Source organism: Halichoeres trimaculatus, unplaced genomic scaffold (genome assembly GCF_033239565.1).
Source record: "Halichoeres trimaculatus isolate MK-OKI-2021-1 unplaced genomic scaffold, fHalTri1.1 fHalTri1_scaffold_17, whole genome shotgun sequence".
NCBI classification, from domain to species: domain Eukaryota; kingdom Metazoa; phylum Chordata; class Actinopteri; order Labriformes; family Labridae; genus Halichoeres; species Halichoeres trimaculatus.
The window spans coordinates 23574762-23598709 of NW_027437195.1; the positions used below are offsets into that span (position 1 = coordinate 23574762).

General features: G+C 40.1%; 1 protein-coding gene across 1 annotated transcript in view; it reads left to right on the forward strand.

The window, feature by feature from the left end:
- The first annotated feature begins 6866 nt into the window (after window positions 1-6866).
- paplna (papilin a, proteoglycan-like sulfated glycoprotein) overlaps window positions 6867-23948 on the forward strand; it is a 29326-nt gene continuing 12244 nt past the window's right edge. Inside the window, exons 1-15 of the mRNA XM_074691723.1 lie at window positions 6867-7318; window positions 10764-10826; window positions 11297-11400; window positions 15912-15972; window positions 16172-16274; window positions 16378-16508; window positions 18322-18445; window positions 18576-18656; window positions 18741-18913; window positions 20394-20517; window positions 20603-20729; window positions 20822-20887; window positions 23103-23307; window positions 23462-23644; window positions 23752-23902. Coding sequence (XP_074547824.1) covers window positions 10770-10826; window positions 11297-11400; window positions 15912-15972; window positions 16172-16274; window positions 16378-16508; window positions 18322-18445; window positions 18576-18656; window positions 18741-18913; window positions 20394-20517; window positions 20603-20729; window positions 20822-20887; window positions 23103-23307; window positions 23462-23644; window positions 23752-23902 — 1690 coding nt within the window. The 5' untranslated portion in view covers window positions 6867-7318; window positions 10764-10769. The remainder of the gene's footprint in view (window positions 7319-10763; window positions 10827-11296; window positions 11401-15911; window positions 15973-16171; window positions 16275-16377; window positions 16509-18321; window positions 18446-18575; window positions 18657-18740; window positions 18914-20393; window positions 20518-20602; window positions 20730-20821; window positions 20888-23102; window positions 23308-23461; window positions 23645-23751; window positions 23903-23948) is intronic.

The following is a 23948-nucleotide window of genomic DNA, read 5'->3' on the forward strand; positions in this document are numbered from 1 at the left end:
CCTTTCCACCCCAAAGTTATTCTCTAAGTTCAGTTACCTGAATTGTTTAAACCAGCCTTATTGTAAAGTATACCTGGGTATCACCTGCGTAACAACTAAGCTATTAGCAGTGTTTCCTGAAAAGGACAGGATTACAGCTCCATTAAAGGAGGCAAAATAAGATAATAATAAAAAAATCAAGTTTTAAAATTACAGGGAGTATATATACTACAATTAATTTAGTACTCCATTTATATTTTACTATCCTTTTAAAATCCTGATACTTACTTTGATAAATGCTGATTTGACAGAAGAATAAGATTGTGGCCATAGATAGTTTCTTGTGTTATGTTTTCTTTCACTGCTCTTCTCTCTGTTAAACCAACACAAAATGCTGCAGAAGCCTCATTTGTCCACAATCATCTTTTTTAAAAACAAATAAGTAGTTAACTTTTGGGTTTTTACGCCTTTAATTTGATAGGATAGAGGACAATGGATAGTGCATGAAACAGGGTGAGAGTGGGGAGTGCCATGCGGGAAAGAGGCCACAGACTGGATTTGAACCTGGGTCACCTGCGTGAGGGCGAACCTCATGGAGTGCTACCAAAACCTCTGGGCCATCTGCGCTGCATCAAATTATTCATTCAACCTGAAATTCTCTGAGAAATTTGAGCATAAATAAGCATGGTATGAGCTCAACTGTTAATCCATCTGTTGACAAAGGGGAGGCGTGGTTTATGACTTTGTCAGTCAGAAGGGGGAGCTCTAAACTTTTTTGCCTTCACTGTCCTGTTTTAATAGACAGTCTAAGCCAGACCAAAGACTTAAATTCTGACTTTATTTTTATAAATTCACAAGTTTATAATCCTGATATCTGGGATGTTGACTTAATGTGCCTCTAATCCTTCATCCTACCTAAGAGGGCACATAAGAAGGTTTGTTCTGGCGACACTGATCGTAAAACTCTGTGAGTAACTTTTGGCATTGACACAGAGGTTATCGTTGACGTGTACAAATGGGATCTAACTGATGGGATTAAAACCACGTAATGTTGCCATTATGTGGTCTAGACTTTGTAGCAGGATTATGGAATGTGTCAAATGACACAATGCGATCAGCACTAATCAGCATTATTATGTCACAGATTAGGCTTATTTTTAACGCTGTACAAACAGTTTGGTAGTTTAATCTGTTTTAAATTGTAATGCATGATTAGTGAAATATTTTAAGACATCTCTATCTGCAAAGAAGCCAAACATGCTAAAAAAAGAACATATTGTACTTTCTTTTTATATGACAGGAGATCTTCTGTGTATGTCTGCACAGATTTCTCTTCATGTTATGCAGAGGTCAAAGGTCGGGGGCAACACCATTGGAGCTGCTTCTACAAAATACTGTTGTCTCTCTTGCATTGCTGACACTGATTATCAGCGAACAAACCCTCTGACGCAAAGCATTTCTGCAGACGGTGGGAACATTGTGGAAATTCCTCGGCGTGCTGATGCGCTGGCATCTCGCGCTCGCCATCCCCCGCTGCCAACTGGCCGATGGGCTCAGTTGGCATGTCGTCTAGGCTGCTGGAAGCATTAGCTGTCACCATGGGGACCGTTTGGCCTGGCTGGCTGGGACAGTGGCACGGTATGGCAGTTCACCCAGAATGTTTAGCCTCATACTGTGACTTACCCAATGAGCCCTCTGTGAGGCCTCATTCTGGCATGTGAACCGTGTAGCTGTGCTGCTGAACAACCAGAGTTAATTCCATGAGGCTTCCCTTGCATCTATTCCAGACACTTGTTCTGTTCAGATTAGGTTACACCATCCACTTAAAGCTGTTTGGGTGGCTTTCCAAGAAAAGATTAAACCCTTCTGCAAGATTTCCAAATGATGAAGAAAGGGGGAATTTTCAATCTTTTGTTTTTGTTTTGTTTCTCTCCTCGAGGTCACAACTGTTTGCAGGCCTTTAAGTTCTTTCACTGTCAAGGTGATGAAACTGTGAGCAGTAATCCGTCCATTTCATCCTCTGCGTGGAGGGGACTTAAGCAGGAGACGCTGTGGTTGTGTGTCACACCTGTGTGCGTTGGAGGTTTCCCAGGATAGCTCAGCTAAGGAGATTACAGCACAGGGCGGGATATCTGCAGCACTGGAGACCTGTAACACTTCAATTAATCGCTCCAGGCAGACAACAAGTGCTGATCCTTAACAACACAGAGAGAAGAAGACTGAGTTTGAACAGGATCTCTGCAAAAAGGGAGTAAAAACACTTCAGAGATGTCTAAAGACAAGCTGGAGAGCCTGGTGAAGCACATGGAGGAGACGCTGTCGGAGATGGAACAGCTCAAACTGCACTGCGGGAAGCAGAGCGAGGAGCTGAGCCAGCTGGTCGTGGAGCTCCGGAGGGAGAACCAGGAGCTGGTGGAGAAGTACAACCAACTTGCCATTGAGATGAAGGAGGCCAAAGAGATTATAGAACAGCTACAGGAAACAAAATATGCTTTCAACGCCAAGGAGAGGCAGGCGCAGAAGCTCAGCCGGCAGCTCTGAAGGTCCCGCGAGGAGGATGGGAACACGCGTGTAGGTGGATGGATGTGACCTGGGTGTACCGAGTCCTGGAGGAAAACAAACTGGACAAGGCAGCTGGAAAAAGAACAGCATGTTGCAGAAGATGACAAAATACTGGGTGGGCAGGGAAGCTAAACTGGGTGCTGCTATTTTCCTCAATGTATAGAAGCTGTTTTTTCTGTCTTGCAATGTACATTTTAGGTTTTAGGAGGAGGTGGATGTAAAGCTTAGTAATTTGAATGTTAACTTAAATCCTGTGGTTCAGGGCTCCTTTTAAAGCCACGTCTAGACTTAATTACCAGGAATCAAAACTGGAGCTCTCAAAGAAATGTGGATGTGGAGAATTTACACTGAACAGGGTTTTTTTGAAAGTAGGTGGGCCTAAAAAATGTACATAAGGCATTGTGCTCATTAGGTTTCTATAATTAAAACAAGAACATGTCTGGAAGCAAGGCAGCACTGCCCCAGTTGAGATCTTATTTAATGACAGCCACTGGTGTTATTTTTATCTGTTAAGTGGACAGGAGAAGTGGGTGGTCACCTATGTTTGGTTTTACTGGAGTGAAGGTGCTAAAAATACCCCATTATCCTTCTCTGCCTTCAACCTTGGGGGGACGTAAGACTTCATCATGCCTCCCTCGGCACGGAATATTGAAGGACAGGACAAAGAAGAAAACTGTAACCTCTGTGTACCACAATAAAGTATTACCAAGTTTCACCTTTAAATCCTCCGTTGAGTTCTGAGTACGGAAATCATGTGTTTGGAAAGAGAAAGTAGAAACTAGAGGCATTTCATGGCATTATTTTGTAATCTGGTATTAAATGCTAGCAGCTCGTTAGCTTACTTTAGGATAATGTGCACACTGATATCACATTTATGAACTAGAGAAGCACACAGAGAGCGCAGACCTCCGCCAAGCACATTGCGATTGTTACGCAACACTTAAGTCCTACTTTAATGTTATACTCCCTTTCGGCAGACTGTCTGCTACAATTTGGTGTTAGTTGCAGGTTTGTACCATAATTTGTTACCTGACAGTGTTGAAAATTATGATGACCCAGTACATATTTCGTTTGCCAGGATCTGGATCGTACTTTTACATCTGTCAGAAATTATGGTGACCTTGTCTTGTATTGTTTTGCAAAGCAATCTGACCATTTATCGTGTAGTTACATACACGTATGGTGAAAACAGCCCTATATATCACAATGATAAAGAATCCTTTAAAAGAATCCTGGATCCAGACAGTGATCCATATCACCTCCAAAATTTAATCACTTCTCCTTTATCCAATTGTGAATATTTCCTGAAAATTTCATCAAGATAGGTTTGTTACTTTTTGAGTTATGTTATTCACAGACTGACAAACTCTCCTGAAAACACACCCTCCTTGGCGGAGGTAATTATGACTCAGCTATAAAAGATATCTTGTAAATGCACATGCTAAACCCTTAGAATATCTTTGAAAAACTGTTTAGGAAACAGTACTGACATAATTTGCTGTCTAAAGAAGTTGACTCTCATCCAAGAGGAGGTAAAGATTTGTCTGCAGATAATTCACTTACTTTTTGATGGTCCATTGAACTTCAGTGGAAGCAAAGTAGATTTGGTTTGACCTTTCCTTTTGGTTTTCCAGTTACATGCAGTGTTCATATACATATTATCCAGCCTTTCAGTCACTCTGTCTGCCCTCAACATGGAAACTGATCCCTCAGTGTAACCAGACAAACAAACATGTGGCTTGATTGGTTTTAGTGGCCTCAAAGTAGTTGACATATGTGAGGAAAAAATGTGTCTCTGATGGTTTCATAAACCTGTTCTGAATGACAAATACGCATTACACCCAAAATGTATTTTTACACCAGCCCACAGCAGCATAGCTCTGTAGTTTTGGGGTGTTGGATTTTAAATGCCAGTTAGGATGTTTGTAGAAACCTCACCCCCTGAAGTGAAGAGAGAAGAGGGGAAGAACTGGAGGTAAAGATCTTTCTGGAAAACATAGGCAGATGTTTAAACATAGCTTTAGTAGTGGTGAAGGTGGTTTGGCCTTTAAAACCCAAAATAATCATGTGTACATGTTGTTTCCATGCATTTTTAACATGTTCGAGGTCAGGTTCATTTTCTAGATGTCAGATTCTTTTGTGTGTTTGGTTTTGTGCTTTCAGTCTTTGAATGACTGTGAACACCAAATGAGAGATTAACTTAAAGTTGATTTACATTTTTGTTTTTGCTTTTTCAACACAAACATTCAGTTTAGATTCTTCAAACTGTGCTCCATTTGTTTTATACAAAAACCACCAAACCTTTTCCACATCTAGCTACTAATTGAGTGTTTTTGATTTAATTTCATTTCTTTAAGAAGCTATCTTTGGATATGTTTTAGTCTTCTACTGTTAATTGTGAATTTTATTGGTTTTAAATCTTGGACAAGAAGTCAGGCTGTAGTTAAGTATAACACTATTTCATGCTACGTGTCACAGACTGGTGTAAGGCGTCTGTCTACTGAAGTTTAACAAGAACTTATTTTTCAAAATTAAAACACAGGATCTCTTGGTAATCAATAAGATGTTAATTTTGTTTTGCTCACATTAGTACAAAAGTCCACCATAGCATCAAAAGCAACTCAATACATTCAAGAAAGTCCAAGAAGAGAGTCTGGAGGGCCTTGCTGGTTACCCGGGTGCTTCGACCCTAAACTCAGGGTACTCTTGAAGCTGCCAAAAACTCACGACAAGCTATAATTTCATCAAACATGAAGTGGGATGTTATGAAATTTTGTCTTTGTATGACTTTTTGTGGGAGCAAAAATAGCAATTTGCTCATGAAGACACTAAACATAGAATAATGAAGTATTCTCTTATTTGATGCATTATCAGTGCTTCATGATATAATTTTATCAAATGTGTGACTGCAGATTGAGACAAAAAAAAAACATTTTTCCCTGTGCCTTTCAATAAGATCATGAGATAAAAATCAAGTTACAAGGGGAAAATGGATTATTTTGACTGTTGGCCAGGTAGTTGAACTTGGACATCACATTTTGTTTTTTTCTCAGGAAAATGTGACGGGAGCTTATTTGCTTAAGAGAGAGTCAAGCCGCAGAACTCCACAGTGTGCATCTCCACAGCCAACCTGGATATACATGCAAAAAAGTTTCAAAATGAAGCCAGATTGTTCTTCCAATTAAACAACTAAGTTATTTTTTCCTTACTCTGTAAGATAAACATGTTTCTGAATGAAATCAGATATTTACTTCCATTTTTATAGTCATTTAGATTTCTCAGAACAGTCATTCATAATTATTTGATAAGTAAGGATTTGAATGAACTGTTGAGTGTGGAATACAATAGAATAATACATACATATCTTAATTATCAATTTGGGAATATGTATTCTCTTCTTGGGAGACATTTTGACAGAAAAAAATAAACTCCTTAATTTCATTGTGTAATATTCCTACCATATACTTCTTATTATTTTTCTCCATGAGCAATTACCTAGAGAAACTAAGTCACTTCTTTGCTGGCTGTGGAGGTCTTCACCAGCCAGCCACCTTAGCAAATTTTAAATGACAACAAAGAAATGAATATTAAGAGTATTTAGTTCACAGTTCCCAAGATGAAGATTTGACATTGCAGTCATTTTTCATACCAGGCTACAGTGGCAAAAAAAAACAAAAAAACTTTCCTTGTATTCGTGCTGTAACACCAGCAAACTACACTCTTTCTTTCTTTTAAATAACACCTTTCATACATGAACACATGCAGTCCAGAGTGCTTTATTAAAAGGAAAGAGACAGTGGATTACAGCTGTATGTGAAAGAAGTCATTTAACATACTTTAAAGTAGAAATACAATCAGTGCTAGCCTATATAAATCAGTACGACTGGATGTAATGCATAGCCTACTACAAAAGTATAAAATCAGTAGATTAATAAAATAAAATAAAATGGTTTAAAATGAAAGTAAAATAAAAAAAAATGTAGTAACTATAACGCAGCCCAGGTCTAAAAAGACATTTCTCATAATTTAAAGCTGGATTAAAAAAAATATAGGTTTGTTTGCTCAAATTGCTAGCTAGCTAGCTAGCTAGCTACACACCTCAATGTAGTGAAGCTGATGCCAACCTAACAGGAGGGATTAGGCCTATGTATTTGTATTACACCCTTAAACACCACACAGTTCATAGAAAGCCTTTTACATCTAACTTGAACATTTGGAACCAATTTCCATCTATAAATAACAGCTCTGCCATGTCTGGGTGAAAACCTGGTATTAGCTCTCATGTTCAGGGCATAATAATGACGCCTTGGTTGTGGCGAAGTGGGAATACAGTGTTTGACAAACCTTCATTGAGAACATGCTTTATGGGGGCCTCACAACAAACGGACACGTTGATGAAATGTTATTTCTACAGTTTGGATTACAGACCGTGTCTAAAGATCGCGGTCTCTCTGAGAGGGGCTGTAATTGTCCTGCACGAGCTGCTGGTTAAAAAGCGCGCTGATGACGCAGCGGAGGAGGTTTAACCAACGGGACTTTCTCCTCTTCACCTCCTTCGTCCTGTTGGTTTCCTGACACACACAGAGAGAGGGGGAGAGGGAGACAAAGGTTTCCAGTCAGATAGCTCCCCTCATATATCCAGGACTCTGCGCATTCAGACGCATCTTTGAGTCAGAGCTCCGGTGAGGAAGCAGCTGTCAGTCCTGCACGGTCCCTCCGCGAGGATCCACCGGTGGGTTAGGACTCCGACAACCCGCAACTGAAACCACTCCACGGGGTGAGTAGCCTCTTTTTTACCCCAGAAAACAACACTTTCATATTTATTTTCTCTACAGGCGACAGATTTTCTCCTTTATACTCCAGTGTGGTAACGACGAAAATATTAAGAAAAGAGATTTCCCGACTCATATCTCAATGTTGACATTTCTTGTTGTCTTAAAAAGTTTGGGTGTAAAGAAAGGGATTCAAAATGAGTTTAAAACTAACCTGCTTTTCATGCCAGTAGCTTACTGGAATAATTATGGATAATGAAAAGATTATGTAGTTCAAATACTTAGAGAGACTTAAAGACAAACGTGTGAGCCTGATTAAGTGATGATAAAAACACTGCAGCACACAGAGGCACTTCAGGGGAGGAAACTTAAGAAAACTGAGTGAGTAAAGATCTATATTTCCAGTTTTCTTTTAGCTTATTGATAAATTTGTAGACTGACCAGGTGCCTGGTGCAGACACCTTCCTCACACACTAAACAAGGCACAAGACAGTGCATGCCCCAGCTGACTGATGAATAATAGTTAATTTGGACGAATAAAAGCTTGTACAGCCTGAGGCTGAAGGCTTTATGAGCTGGTACAATACAAAGTGAGTGATGCAGGAATGCTTTTAATGGCTCATTGCTCAATTATGCTCAAGATAAGCAAGAATATCAATCTAACTGAGGGGAAATGTCAGTTATACAACTGGAAGTAATGTCAAACACTGGCTGGTTCAAATCCCCCCAGGAGGAACTGGTTGGGTTTTATTGCTTAGGCTTTAACATATCCCAAAGTATGTTAAGTATGTTCTGGTTTATTTCAGGAAAACACTGGTTAGTATTGAAAATGACAGAAGTGACATAAAAAGTTGTGCATTGTTATATTGTGTGTTTTATTGATTAATCAATCACCTGTTCGCTCTATGGAAAGACAGGAAGTTGTGAAAGTTTTTGATCGGTATTTCCTTGACACCTTTAGTCATCCACAAGTCAGTTTATTTTCATAAAGACAAAAGAAACTTGAGAATGTTTATGTGAAAGGAGTCGTTTTACATAAACAGACATTGATAGTTTATCAAAGTTTGAAACAACTGGGGGGTGGATACTGCTTTTATCTGTGCACTTATTGAGATGTAAACAGACAGCTATTGGTCAAGACAGCAGTGAATCCTGAGATTATCCCCAAGCAGAGAAGATGAAATCATCAAGTTGCTCAATTTGGGGCTTAAGTTGAGTGAGAGCATGTCTGCTCTGAGTGTGAGACAGGTCAGAAATACTGACTGTCTGTCTCCTCTTCTCTCCTCTCTGACATAACCAACCCTCTGACTTGTTGCCTGTTCTCCCCGTTCATGTCTGCAGGGTAACTCTCCTCATTGCTGGGGCATTCAGGCGTCACGGCAGACACGGGGTCAGAGGGGCTTTGGTAGCTCCAGCGACCTCTCTTTTTCTCTTCTCTCTGTTTCTCTCCTTCTCTCAGGGGAGAAAGAGACCCCCCATTTGTCCAGGAAAAAAAACAAACAAACAGCCAGTGCACATGCAACAAAGGAGACACTTTTTAGCTCAGTTTAGCAATTACATGAGGAGGTAGCAGAGGGGAATGATGAAGTTTGGTGACAATGTCTTTCTTATAGAAATGCAGCTTAAACAGTAGATACAGATGTATACAACTTCTTATAGGATATGTCATTGGAACAAGCTTTTCAATCACCAGTAATAGAGTGTAATTTTTCTCCAAATAATCTCATCAAAAAAAGTCAGAAAATAGTGAAAAGGTCCCTAACTTGGTGTTGGCTTCATGATGACTTCAGTCTTTTTCTGCTTTTTGATGTTCACTTTATTATTATGAACGTTTAAGTAGGCAGGCGTATATCATAATTTGTAACTCTTATAACCTAATGAAAACACAGATCCTGCAAAATAAGATTTATTCAAGGAGTTTCACAAAACAGAGCCTAAAGTTCAGTGAAATAGCGTTATTAGTATTAAAATAATATTAAACTTGTCAGAAAAATTGATACCATACCATGAAATATAATATGATACAATTTAAATGATACGTACTACGAAACCATACTGTAGGGTAAGATGCAGAATTAGTGATATGATGCATATGAAAGCCTGCAGTGCTGTACGATTTGACACAATTTGATTTGATATGGTACAATATGATACCATACAATATCATACAATTTCATACAGTACTACAGTTCATTGGATATGATATGATTTAACACGGTACAGTACGGTACCGTGTGGCAGGATACGGTATGTGATACGATACAGTACGATATGATAAATACGATAAGATATCACACAGAAAAGTATGGTATGATACGAAGCGATAGGATGCAAAACTGTATGATATGTCATAATGTGGTATAGTGCAGTTACAGTATGGTACGGTACAAAACAATGAAGTACAGTGCAGTGTGATTTGATACGGTACATTATGATGCTGCGTAATATTATATCGTACAGTGCAACACTGTATAATACCAAACAAGGAGATGGGATACGTTATGTAATGATATGATACATTCAGATATGAAAACATAAGGTATGGTACGGTATAACTCGGTATGGTACGGTACAATACAAAACAACACAGTGCGATATATTGTGCTATGTTATGGTATAGTTTGATATGAAATAATATTATATGACACAATACGATACTATATGTTACTATACAATAAGATAAGATACTTTACGATAAGTTACGTTACAACACATTTCATTATAAAATGCTATGTAATGACACAATATATGGTAGGATATAATATGATACAATACAGTACACAATGAAACAACATGGTACAAAAGATACAATGCAGTTAGGTATGATGCAAAACGCTATTATATAATTTGTTTTAACATGATCCATACAATACCATGGAGTACAATTTGATACAAAACAATACAATACAGTATGATACAATATGATATGATGCAGGTAAGATGACATCTTTTAGTTTTGTTCTTATGATACCCAACATGTTGTATCGTTATACTACATTTCTGTTTTTTTCAAATCTGTACTTGTGCTACTTATTGCTGTAATATCTAATTCATTGATTTACAACTGACTGAATTATCATCAGTGAAAGTATATCTTCCTCTCTGAGACAAACATCTTTTAATGACATGCTTTTTAAAGTGTCACTAACTGGAGCCACACATGTAGATCCAGCTGGTGATCATCTGCTGCGGTTGGTGGCTGTAAACCAAACCACAGAGCAAGCTGCTGCATTACTCACTGTGTGTACTTAGTTTGACAACCTGCAGGAAGATTTACAGGGAAATCATTACCACTGATTTATATTCTCGGAAATATTCTACCAGGATCTGTTTTTGGATCAGTTTCAGCTTCAACTCTTGTTACTCTGTTTTGTTTCCTGAAAAGTTGCTCAATCCATAACAGCTTGTATTCGTCACAGTGACTAACTGTGGCTGTGTCTCCTTTTTCAGGGAACAATGAAGACGCTCCTGCCTCTGCTCGTCTTCCAGCTGCTGCTGGCTCCAGCATTCATGGTAATCCTCCCACAGATCACTCTGAGAGGGAACACACTTTTTTTTTTTAGTAATGTTATTCTGTCTCAAGTTATTCAGTGGCAACCTCTGGCTTAAGAAATTAACTGCAGAATTTATTTTAAAAAAACTGCAGTTCTTTGAGTGACCACATGAGGCTGGCCCTAGAAGCACCAGGAACCACATACACACCCATTTAAAAAAGCGTATTTTTATTGCAAAAGTACACATAGTTACAGCCTGGTACTAAAATGACTTGGGTCTGAGTTGCTAATTTCTCTAACAGCACACACTCTACAGGGGTGAACTTTCTTAATACTGCGTAGTTTAGAAGATATTAGGGTTATGAGTTTTGCGATTTGCTCTTCTGAATATCAAAAAATGAACTTCTTGTGATTTTATCTGAATGCAAAACAAAACAAACTTGTTTTTTTCATATAGTGATGCATAGTAAGCTACTATTTTATGTCCAGGTGCCCAGTGTGGATCACTGGGATACGTGGGGGCCTTATGGAGAATGCAGCCGCAGCTGTGGCAGCGGAGTGACCATGAGAACCAGGCGCTGTATCACCCACAGGTAAGACTCACCTGCCTCTATTCATCTGTTTTTAATACATCTAAACACATTAACATTCCTGTAAAACCTCAGCCTCTCCTGGTCAAACTCAGCTGAACACACACGCACCAACACACACACCACTTCTCTTTTTTAATTGTGTGAATTGTGAATAATTGTGAGGTTCACGGGCACAGACTGAATCTTGATAGTGGAAGAATGCCTTGAAGTCACGCTGACGCGGGCTTGTTTTACATCCAGACTTGTGAACAGACTTCAGGGAGGGGCCCGTTCACTTTAAAAGACCTCTCTTCGCTGGGTGTTGGCTGCTGAGGAGGATCCAATGGGAGTGAACATTTTTCTGTTTGCCCCTTTTTGGCTTTAAAGACTTAAGATGTGGTTGTGTTTGGGTTTTTAATAGTTCAAGTTCTTCAAATACCATTTCCTACACTTTGAGGTCTGTTTGTGGAGCTGCTGCTCTTACACCTGAGTAAACAGGACAGAGTGAGGATGCTCGGTCATGGTCATTCACTGATCCTCTTGCCTGCGTTTAGACTCTTATGGTACATAAAATCCCTTTTATAACAGATATGGAGCAGATATTTGGGTGTGCAGATGTTGAAAATTTTTCACCTGAGCACCCTTCATGTAGGTGTGGAAGCTCCCTCCTTCTTCCTTTGAGCTAAATGAGGCCAGGCATACCTCTGGTGCATGATATAATACGCATACTTTAATGCAAACATAGACTTGAATTGAAAAAGATTGGCTCTGGTATTTGATGCATGATCCAGCTATTTGAGGTCGTCAGAATTTTATTATTATGCCTTGATTTGAAGGGGCTGTGAGGAGTTTGAAAGTGATCCTGAAAAAGTTTCCTTTCTAGATATATGCCTGATCATAATCCACACTTTAAAACGAGATTATCAGCACCAATGTTGCTGGTTACAGGTTATTTTAAATTGCTACTTCTTAGCTTCCAATTCGGGTTGACCAGGATCGGATTGATTTACGGCACGTCTAGGTCTCTATGGCAACACCACACCAGCTGAGGAAGTTTAGCAGAGAGAAGAGATAAAACACAGAGATCTGTGTTTTTTTTGCTAAAAATTCTTTCTGTGATTAATTTTGTAGTGATGGTGGACACAGGAGCCTAACTGTCAGACAGAAAAAGGACAGAAGAGCAGAAGAAAGTTAAGTGGGAGAGTGATACAGCCCGAGCTAAAGACCAATTAGCCTGTTAGTGAGAATGTCCATTTCAACCCACAGTCAGCAGTTATTCTGCAGTAGTCTGTTCAAACTTGAGAGTCTAGCAATAAAATGAAGAGTGAGGTTACGTTAGCTCTGCTTTGTAAATGACTGGCAGGACATAGCTAACCAGGATTTACTAACGTTACACGTTACAGACATGTCTTAGAGCACCGGAGCTGCCAACTGTGCTAAATATAATCGGCTACTAAACTGCTTACAAACTCACAGAGATTGCTTGTTGTCATGTTAGCCTACATTTACGTCAGAGAACCGAGCTGCCGATGTCGCTAACATAGCCGGCTTGATGCCATATTTCAAACCTTAGCACTATGTAACTATACTGATAAGTCCCTTATTGTGCATTGTATCCAGTAAAAAGATGTCTTGAACAAAGAAAATTTGTTTTGATCTGATCTCCATTTAATTTTAAAACAAACACACACCTCACTAAAAGTAATTTACGACGGTGTTCAAAGACTCGGGGCCACAAGGTGGCGAGGGAGTGCAATTAAAACAGATCCTCCTCATAGCATCTTTAAAGCCAGCAGTCAATTAAAGCTTAAATTATTGCTTGAAATTATCAGTTAATATCAACATTACCTTTTAAATTTACTTTTATCGTTGAATGTGAAAACTGATGATCAGATCCTTTAATTCTGCTAAATTCTGTTCTCTTTGACGTCCTGTACACACAGCTGACACACCTGCTGCGTTTACAGCAGCATGAGGGTGTGTCTCAGTAACTGAGCAATGTTTCTGCAAGAATTTGATAAAAGCGTAAATTCAATTTTCTCTCTGTAGAAGAAAAATACCCACCAGGCACAACATGCCTGTAATGAGCTGTTTCTCTAACATGTCCAAACAGTGCTCTGGTTCAGCTGTTTGACATGTTGTGTTGCATTTAAGTGACAGCAAACTGCAGGAAAAAGCGGTTTCATTAAATTAAAAATCAACAGTAGGGATAGATTAGTATAGATGATGTTGACTTTTGGATGTTTTCCATGTGATGCAGGTTTCCAGCATGTCTGTGCAGTCAGTCAGTGAGTCAGAGAGTCTATGTCCCCTCTTAATGTGAGGTGAAGCAGTCCTGCCCACTCCCACCTCCTGTAAGTGGATAAACTCTGTCACATCTTGTCTGCCAGGTTTGCCAGAATCACACCTTGAAGAGCTATGATTAGACAGCTGTTGAGTCATTGTTGGCTTTACAGGAACTCCCATTTTACTCAGCGTTCGTTTCAGTAAAAGATTTCCTGATCTCCATCCAAGGGTGTCGCACTTCAAAGTGTTGCGAGTCAAGTTAAGGTTATAATTTGTCAGTTATAGGCTATAATCCAGATTGATATTGTTTGATCCGTCATTATTAAGCATGAATAACCTTCATTTCCCCCTCCTGGCTGTTATGTAACGTTTAATTTGAAAGTATCTTGATGCTCCAAATGTTTATCATCCGTGCTCAGGTGAAAAGTTGAAGGCTGGATGTTGTCTGAGTGTTCGAACATGTTTTTAGTTTTGGCGTGCTGACAGCAGCAGCATGTCTTGTTTCTTTAGCCTGAGGGTGGGTACTTTTGGAGGTGACTTAATCATGAGTTATCAACATGGCTGGAGGCAAGGGTGGCGAAACTATCTGCTGTCTCACTCTTCCTGTGCGCCGATGTTGTTTGTGCGAGTTTCGGGATCAGCAGTGATGATGTCGAGGGGTACCTTTTCTTCTTTTAACAGGCGCAGATTAAAGAGGAATGCCTCTCAATTTCAGAGCACAAAGTTGTTATTTCTGCTCTTGCAGACAGTCTGAGCTGTATTTGCATACGTGCGCCGCAGCCTAACCTAGTCATTAACTCTTTCTGCTTCATTATGTTGACCTATAAAGTTTTAATATGAGCACGTCAGTTGGAAAAAATGCAAAAGTGGATTTTTTTAAAGGCTGATAAGGTGATAGAACACACGTATTGGTGGCTTAAAGGGACATTCCAACACTTTTGCATATGAATGTCAGAGGTGAAAAACAGATTTCACAGTATTTCCTTTGCTGCTTTGAGAGGGGGTTTCCAAAGCCTGAAAAATCTCTGATGTGTCGACATACTTGACTTTTGGTGTATTTCATTTGTACTCAAAAGTTAGGATTTACGACTTCCAGTTTCAACTGGAACTGTTTATTTTAGCATTTCTGACTAGTGTTTGACACAATAAATTAGCTGTGTACATAGTATTATCCGATGTTTATAGAAACTTTGCTGTTATGGCAAGTTTTTCCGACTTGGCAACTGGAAAACTTTTAACTCATAGATGATGTCATTCCCACTCCCTACTTCCCAGTTCTGATGTAAATGGACGCACCATTAGTGTTTGGCTTGCTGTTGTTGCTTTATGGGAAATGTAGGATGTGGTATTGTTTGAGCAAAGTGTCTGTTACCTCTGGTCTTGCCCTATATCAACTTAATCTATAGCAGGAGTGCCCAAATTAGTCTCATTGAAGGGCCAAAAATGAATCTGGGTGGAGGGTTGTGGGCCAAAACTAAACGTTCATGTTGCAGTGCATGACATTAAATATACCTATAGCATAATTGTGCAAAATAAATACTCAAACAAGTAATTTTGAAAATGAAAACACTTTTCTTTTCTGTATTTCACAGCATGAAATTACTGAACATCCATATGGCACAAATTCTAGGTCTATGTCTTCAAAGATATTTGGTCCAATATAACCTAAATATCATGGGACTCATGCTCATACAAAACCAAAATAGTGTACTTTCTATTCTTTTAAAATAAGGAATAGTAATAAAACTGGACACCTGCTTTAGATTCAATTTTTCTTTAGATTAATTTGTGATCAGGAGAGAAAGTACAACAATAAAAAAATGAACGAGAAAATCAGGCTGCTGGCAGTTGGAAAAAAGTAACAATAATTAAATATATATATATAATCATAATAAAAATTCAAACATGGGCAGCGGGCAAAAAAAAAAAAAATCACTGGCAGGCCAACTTTGGCCCACAGGCCCAAATTGGACAGCCCTGATCTAAAGGCTAAGTGGTAGCAGAAACTACACCAAGTACTAAAATCCTGACCCTTCTCCATTAAATCTGTCTCTTTAAGAGTAATCATAGCTTCAAGAAGATACAGCAAGAAAGAAAACACCACAACTTTTATAGAAACTGCATTTTTCAAAATTTAAGAGGGTAATATGAAATATACATCTTTGAATCAGGTCTCACATCAAGCCTAATCTTCATAAACATCAACTTTTAGGGTTTTGTATTCATGCTTCGTTGTTTGCACACAGGACTGATGGAGGACACAACTGTGTGGGACCAGAGAAGTCTTATCGCTCCTGTAACATCCAGGTAAACAACAAAATATCTGAAAAAATTCTGCTGTTTCTTCTTTGATACTAGGACTCTAAAATTCTTTTTTTTAACCAGTATAAAACACATTAACAATTCGCTAAAGTTTTTCAGAACTACATAATAGAACATCAGTGTAAACTACTGAGTCATCTGCATAACGACTTACTCTATGTTTGACTATCTCTGTCCCTCTCAGGATTGTCCAGAAGGATCTAAGGATTTCCGTGAAGAGCAGTGCTCCCAGTTTGACGGAACCGACTTTCAGGGGAAACGCTACAAGTGGCTCCCGTATTATGGAGGTCAGACAAAATGAAAGCTGAGCGGAGTTTAATTTTTGGGCCACCATGGCTGTGCACAAAGATGAAGCAAACCTCTTCTCCAAATGAGTTTCGTCTCTTACAGCTGAAAACCCCTGTGAGCTTAACTGCATGCCGAGAGGAGAGAACTTCTACTATCGCCACCGCGCCTCTGTGGTTGATGGGACGCCGTGTCACCCTGGGAGGAGGGATATTTGTGTGGATGGAGTGTGCAAGGTGAGAAAAATGAAGCGGGCAAAGATTAGACAAAGAACTCTCAGAAAACAGCTATAGAGTTGATCAGCAGCAACAATTTGAGATTCTACTTATATGCAGATGATACTCAACTGTACCTTTTATTCTTTCTGTTTTAACACACTGGCAGCTTCACCTGAGACATAAAATGCTGGATGTCAGATATAGTGATATAATTGGGCTTCAAGTCCCTCTGAACCAGCATGTGAACAAGTTTTGCAGTTGTATGCAGCTTTCTTAATTTTGGTACTTTTTATTCAGATAAAACCTCGAGATCATCCAAACATCCTTTATTTCCTTCTGTTTGACTTGCTGCAACTCTTTGTGCACATGCATAAACCAGAAGAGTTTGCACAAGTTTCGGCTCGTCCAAACCGCAGTGTTTTGTCTCTCCTCTAGAACCACAAAGAGAGACATAAATCTAGAATTAATTTCAACAGTTTATTGTTCACTTATAAGCACACTCTGGACATTTGTGATCTCCTCACTCCATATGTGCCAAACTTGAGGTCTGCAGCAAAGTTGTCTGGTCACTTTGGCTCCGTAAACCAGAAGTGTTAGTCCACAAACCAAAGGATGATGTCAGTGGCTGTGCACACTTCTTTAAAAAAGTCTGTGGTTGGATTCAGGCTAAGTTTTGCAGGGTTCTTCCTTTTTTAACCAAGTTTCCTTAAAATAAGGCTTGTAGTTTTACAGAAATTTTGCTGAGAAGGAGACAAACTCAATGCAGAAGCTGTTCTTTCCTTTTTTTGTAGTATTAATAATTCTAAGGCGTAATCTTACTTATAGGAGTTTAATTTACAGTGTTCTGCTCCTTGCCTGACCCCGTCCTCTGCCCTGTGGGTGTCCACTCAGATCTAACTGTATGTTCTGTAACATCAACCAGACTGTACAGAGAGTGAACAAAAGCCCAGCAGGAAGAGGTTTGCGACCAAAGACAAATGCAACCAACCTGTTTTGCACATTTGATCCCATCTCCCCAAAATCCAGCCTTTCTGCTTTTGTTAAAAGTCACAGGTTTAACGTGAGATTCAGAGCGTGCAAGCTCCGTCTTTACTCTAATCAAGCTAGACGCGGTCAGAGGAGCAAAGCAGCAGGATCAAAGATTACTTTCACTCTGTGGTAATGTCAAACACTTCTCCTGCTTTCATTTTGTTCTCCTGTTATTATCACAGCAGCCTTCTCCTCATGAAACACCTCCTCTGTTTAACCCCTGTCATCATGTCTTCATCACCTCCTCTGAAGGAGCAGAGATCCTAAACCTGCTCCGTCCTCACCTCTTAATTTGGACCCTTAACGTCCCTTTACCTTTTTTAAACACTCCTCGAACCTCTACATCTGCAGAAACCTCCTCACACTTCCCCTCCCTTTTTTAATCCACTTTTGGTATTTGGTTTGGCACCTCAAACAGCTATTTTGTGAAGTTTTATTATTGCAAGTTCTACAATTTGTGAGTACTTTACAAATTCAGCAGCCTCCCTAACCCTCCTCGTTGTGTGTGAGCCTGCATCACAGTCCCTCCAGGTGGATTTTTAAAGATCAGTATCAGACCGGTAGCTGTGAAACTCAATATTTTAAATGGATTTTGAAGATGTTTTTAGCAAGTATCAGGGTTGAGAAATCAGGCTTCAGGAAACAAAAACCTTCTGTCTTTGAAGCTACAGAAGGTTTGAAAGAGACACTAGAAAGTTTGGAGTTTGACTGACTTGGTGAGAAAGGTTGACATCAGCTCTGTGTTACTCTGGCACCGATCCAATTTATTCTCATGACCTGTTCCTCCTCTCTCCTCCTGCAGCGTCTGGGCTGTGACAACATGTTGGAGTCTCCTCAGCAGGAAGACCCCTGCCTGCAGTGTGGGGGCAACGGACAGTCCTGCTACCGCGTCCACAACACCTTCTCTGTGCGCGACCTGCCAACAGGTACTCTGCCTGGTTTTAACAAAAGGCTTCCAGATGTTTTCATCCTTTTCAGATCATCCAAACCTGATTCAACCTTGCTTCAGTTTGCAGCATTTTGTATTTGTTAAATGATTTGTTTGTTTTTCATCAGGCTACAACCAGATGTTCATCATCCCTGTCGGAGCCACCACCATCAGCATCAGAGAAACCATCGCATCACGCAACTACATCGGTGAGTTAGAAGATTCACGACAAAGCACTTAAAAACCAATCTGGCGTTGTAAAGAAAAATCATGTTACCTGTCTGTCTGAGCAGCTATTAAGAACCTGCGTGGGGAGTACTACCTCAATGGCCACTGGGTAATTGAGTTTTCCAGAGCGACTCCCATCGCCGGCACCATGCTGTACTACCAGAGGGGGGCTGAAGGCGACAACGTGCCTGAGACTATCATTGGACGTGGACCCACCACTGAGCCCCTGGTTGTTGAGGTAAGATTGAACTTATACCAAGGGAGCTTTTATTCAGTTTCTCATATTTCTATTTAGTGTAACTCTTTTTAAGGATCATGACTCTTTTATTTCATTTTTTTCTTTTTTAAGGATGGTAACACAACAACAACAACAATACATTCATCACGGGTTACAGTCCTTTACAGTCTGATCCATGTTTTCCTTTTTCCCCTTCTTTTATACTAGATCATTACGTCCCATATCAAAACATGCATTCGAACAAAAAACGGGGTGTTATATAAAAATGTAGATAGGAAACTAGAAAAATGCTTAATAAGCTTTATCGGGGTAGTGCAACTTTCTCACTTCTTCTAAATTCCCTAAAATTTAGTGTCCTGGAGCTTTAAAGAAAGAGTAATCCTGTCTATTATATAGACTTACCAAATGATATTAGACCAAACTTTGCCTGGGAAGCACTTATTAGTCTCCCTTTTCCATTTTTTGTTTTATGTACTTACTCTTGGGTGTCCTGGAGTCCCTTTTATAAAGTCTTAATATTACTTAAAGCCCTGAGTTGTTCTTATGTGCACTAATAAAGACTTTCAAAAGGTCATTTTCAAAAGCATCTCCACTCCCTGTCATGGAGCTGTTTATGTAATGACATATCTGCAGAAATCTAAAAATAAATCACTGTTTTTGAGCCCATGTAGTTCCTTAAGTGTTTGAATGATCAACCCTGTGTTATATAAAATACTTATAAACTCCAGTCTCTGCAGTTTTCTTATCTCTACATCGATAAAGTTTGATTGATGTTTTTCTGTTTGGGTTCAGCTAAAAGCTGTTGCAACCCTTGAACAGAAACAGAAATCGAACAAAGTGAGCCTTTACCTGATAAAGAAAGTAGGGCTGAACGATTTTGGAAAATAAACAAATTGCGATTTTTTTAGACCAATATTGCGATTGCGATTAAGCAAACAATTGTTTTAGGGGGACGTTTATCCTCTGCATTGTTCACTTAACACAAGTTTTAAGTCATTTTATAGTATGACTAACCAACAAAAGATACTGTTAACATTTAAACAAGTCTTTTTTCGAAATTCTTAATTGAAAATGAAAAAGGAACACTGTGAAATTTTACTGACCTCCAGTTGTCAGTAAGAGTAGCAAACCATCCAGAATAAAGGGATCAAGGGGTATGGCTCTACGATCTACTGGATGGATCTTTGTAGCTCACAGGGTTTTTTTTTGCCAGAAACAAACAGCATTTTGACTTTTGCTGGTTTCAAGGAAGAACAAGTACAAGTTACTATATTCCCTTCAGGTCTGTTTACATGAAACTTTTTTTTTTAATTGCAGCCTTTGCGATGTTGGTTAAAAATCGATAAATTGTTCAGCACTAAAAGAAAGCGGAACATCTAGCAGCTTAGGAGCACTTTAAGTTGGTGGAGACCTGCAGAGACTCCACGAGCAGGGTTTAAATTGAGAGTTTGATGATGTGAACACCCCTCTCTCCTCTCAGCTGATCAGCCAGGAGCCAAACCAAGGAGTGGAGTATGAATACTATCTCCCCAACGGACGCTCCAGAGAGGGATACTACTGGAGTTTTGGGTCCTGGTCAGCCTGCAGCAGAGAGTGTGGCTCAGGTCAGAGTCTGGAAGAAGCATGGTCCTGTTTACACGTCTTTTTACTCCCTGGAAGATCTAATTCTCCATTCTCCCCCGTCATCAGGCTACCAGTCTCGTTTGGTCTTCTGCACCATTGATAACGAGTCCTACCCCGACTACCTGTGCGCATCCCTGCCCAGGCCACAAACCAACCGAACATGCAACCCCCATCCGTGCCCACAGGTCCGCAGGTAAATCACAGTGAACCAGCTCTGGTGAAGACTTTGGTATCCAGACCTCAGAGCAGCTCTCTGACTCTTCTTGGTTTATGACTGTCTGAAAGGATGGCGTACCAGTATCCACCAAAGTTGTGGACATCCTCAGAAAGATCCAGAATCTATGTGTACAGGTAAACCAGGACGTGTAGTGGTAGCAGTAGAAGTAGTGATGATTTAGAAAGCTGCAAACACAAGGGGAGATCTAGAGGTTAAGATTTTCTGTAACCAAGATGGAGAAGTGATTTTGGATTTTGGCTTGATTGTGAAAACAGTTTTCATTTGCAGACCCACAGATGTGTACACAGATCTGCAAATGTGTTGATGTGGGTGTTGTGTGCACATTTCAGCCACTCCTAAAATATATTCAGAATAAATAAAAAAAATACCTAAATCTCCGTCACAAACTCTCCCCCTCAGATGTGTTTGACTCTAGTTTCTGTGTTAGAGTCTGTCCCCCCCACTCTGGAGGACGTAGGCGCGAGGCACCAGTCCAGCTCAGAGATCTTATTTCAGCCTTTAATGGTCCCCATATGTCTCCGACACACTTGATGTCCCTGCCGGTTGACCTCACGTTGATCTGAAGTCAGATTTCCATCACACAGCCCTCCTTCCTCTTTGACCTCTCAACCCGGAGCCTCCAGTATCCGATCCCTGAGCTGGGCTGCTGTCTAGCTGCTGTAGCCAGCATTTAAATTCTCTGTGATCGTCCTTTAGTGTAGCTGAAGTGTTGTGAGGTGTTCACAGGTCGAAGGTCGTCATGGGGGTGGTGTTAATGGGGAAATCTGAATGAGAAGCTGCAGTAGTGTTGTGGTAGTAAACAGTCAGTGACTCTCTGGTATTTCCTGCTTCTTGTCTTTGATGCTCAGAAACCTGAGACCTTTATGATGCTCTGACCGAACCCTCATTAACGCTCCATGCAAAGATACAGTGCATCAAGAGCAGAAGCAGGGAGGCAGAGATTTGCTATCTGGACGTAGTTAGTCTCTGTGTAGGCTGCTTCTGGTAGTCAGCACCTGAGAGATGTTTCAGCTAGGAATCACCAACTGTTGGTTTGCTTTCAGGAGTTTCTTGCACTCTGAAATGATGTGCTGTTCTTAACGTAGTCACAAAGAGCTAAAGTAAAGAAGATCTAAATATGATAAATTCATATTCATACAAACACTGCAATCAAAGGATTTTCAAAGTAGTGACTAACGAGAGCATTTCATAAATCTGGAGCCTGATGATGAGAGACACCATGTCCTCGTATCTTCACATTTATAAATAAATCTTTGTAAGTTGTTGAAAAGATCTCTGACACATGAAAATTAACAAAATATGGAAAAAAATTAAAAAATAACTCCAAACATACATTTTTTAATCAGGGATATCAGTGTCAAAATATTAATTGTAATCTGATGGAAGTCGAAAATACAGTGTTAGTTTTTTTTGTCCCTTTGGACCTTGGTCAAGTAGCAGTGTGTCTTCCTGACTCCTGCTTTGCACGTGATAGAAAGTACAAACTCAGTATAAAAAACACCCTATTGGGGCACAAAATGCCTTTTTAGCTTAATATGTGCCATATTCACCTGAAAAGTCCAGAATAATGTCTCATTATAAGTTATTTAAAGACAAAAATGAGGTCCTAATTGCTTATAACCAGTTTTAAAAATCTGCCAATGGAACAAGAGAAACGTTACTTGTATTAAGACATTATATTTTTAAGAATTTTTTTCTTGTTGGATTGGCTGATTTTTGTTGTACTTGTTACATACAATTCAGACCTCATTTTGTCTTAAAATTAAATGAAATAAGACATTTCTTGAATGTGGCTCATACCAAGTAAAATAAGACAATTTTTATTTGAAATAACACTTATTAAGATTTCAGTTTTTTGAAGTGTTTTGGCAACAAAGTTTGTCCATGTCTCAGGTTTCTTAGCAAAGTTTCTTTCTTGAAAAGAGAAAGTCACTTTTTGGACTGTTTCCCTTTATTCCTTTAAGTAAGAACTCTGTCTGTATGAATTTTGAGTGTTTTTTTAAGAGGTTTTGCTTTTTGAAAAGACACTTTTCCCAGTGTGTAAGATGTGGTGGTTGTCCTGAAGTGCAGAGCAGGACCACAAAAAAAATTGATGCGGAACCCCCCCCCCCCCCCCCCCCCCCCCCCCCCAAAAAAAAAAAAAAAAAAAGATATACAAAAAAAAGCCAAACAGGACACCAAATAACAAGATTTCACAAAAAAAGAATACAAAAAAACCAAAAGACTATGTGAAAAAAAACAGAAGAACCCGGAAACAACAAAGAGTAACACAACCTCACATGTACTTTTGTTTCCTGTCCCCTCCACCCTCTCTGGTGGGTTCCCCAGCTGGAGAACCGGTGAGTGGAACACCTGCTCGGTTACCTGTGGTGGAGGCTCTCAGGTGCGCCCCGTTGAGTGTATTTCCCATGATGCCTCTGGCCCCCGTGTGGTGGAGGATGCCATTTGCGCCGCCTACTCCCAGGCTCCAGTTTCTCTGCAGACCTGCAACATGCAGCAGTGTGCAGAGTACCGTGCGAGTAGATGGAGCGCGGTGAGTAAACCAACAGATCATCCAGAGGAGAAATGAGAGATCTGAGTTATTGAGTCACAAAGCAGCTCAGTGATAAATACAGTCAGTGTGAGTCAATGAAGAATAAGAAAGATTCAGAAAAACTGAAATTAATGCTTGTTGTTGTGGTCTGCAGTGCTCAGTGACCTGCGGCTCAGGCCAGCAGACCAGAGAAATCACCTGTATGGGCTCTGGAGGAATGAGACTGGAGGAAACATCCTGCAGCGCTTTGATCCGTCCAACTGCCGTCCGACCCTGCGAGATGGCGCCCTGCCCGAGCCTGAGACAGATCAGCTGGAGCGTTGGAGAGTGGGGACTGGTGAGCAAAAACACAAACAGCACAGAGACGCCCGTGAGCTGATGATATGAGTGAGTGCTTCCAGTCGTTCAGTGTGTACTCACTGTGATCTCTGCTTCGCTCTCCAGTGCACGAGGAGCTGTGGCTCCGGCTCCAGAGACCGTCGGGTGATCTGCTCAGACATAGACGGGAACCTGTACCCTGTGGATCAGTGCAGCGCCCAGCCCAAACCTTCAACTGTGGAGCACTGCAACACCCAGCCCTGCTACAGCCCTCAGAGTGAGCATGTGCAGAAACATACATGATGTTTAAACAGCATTAAATG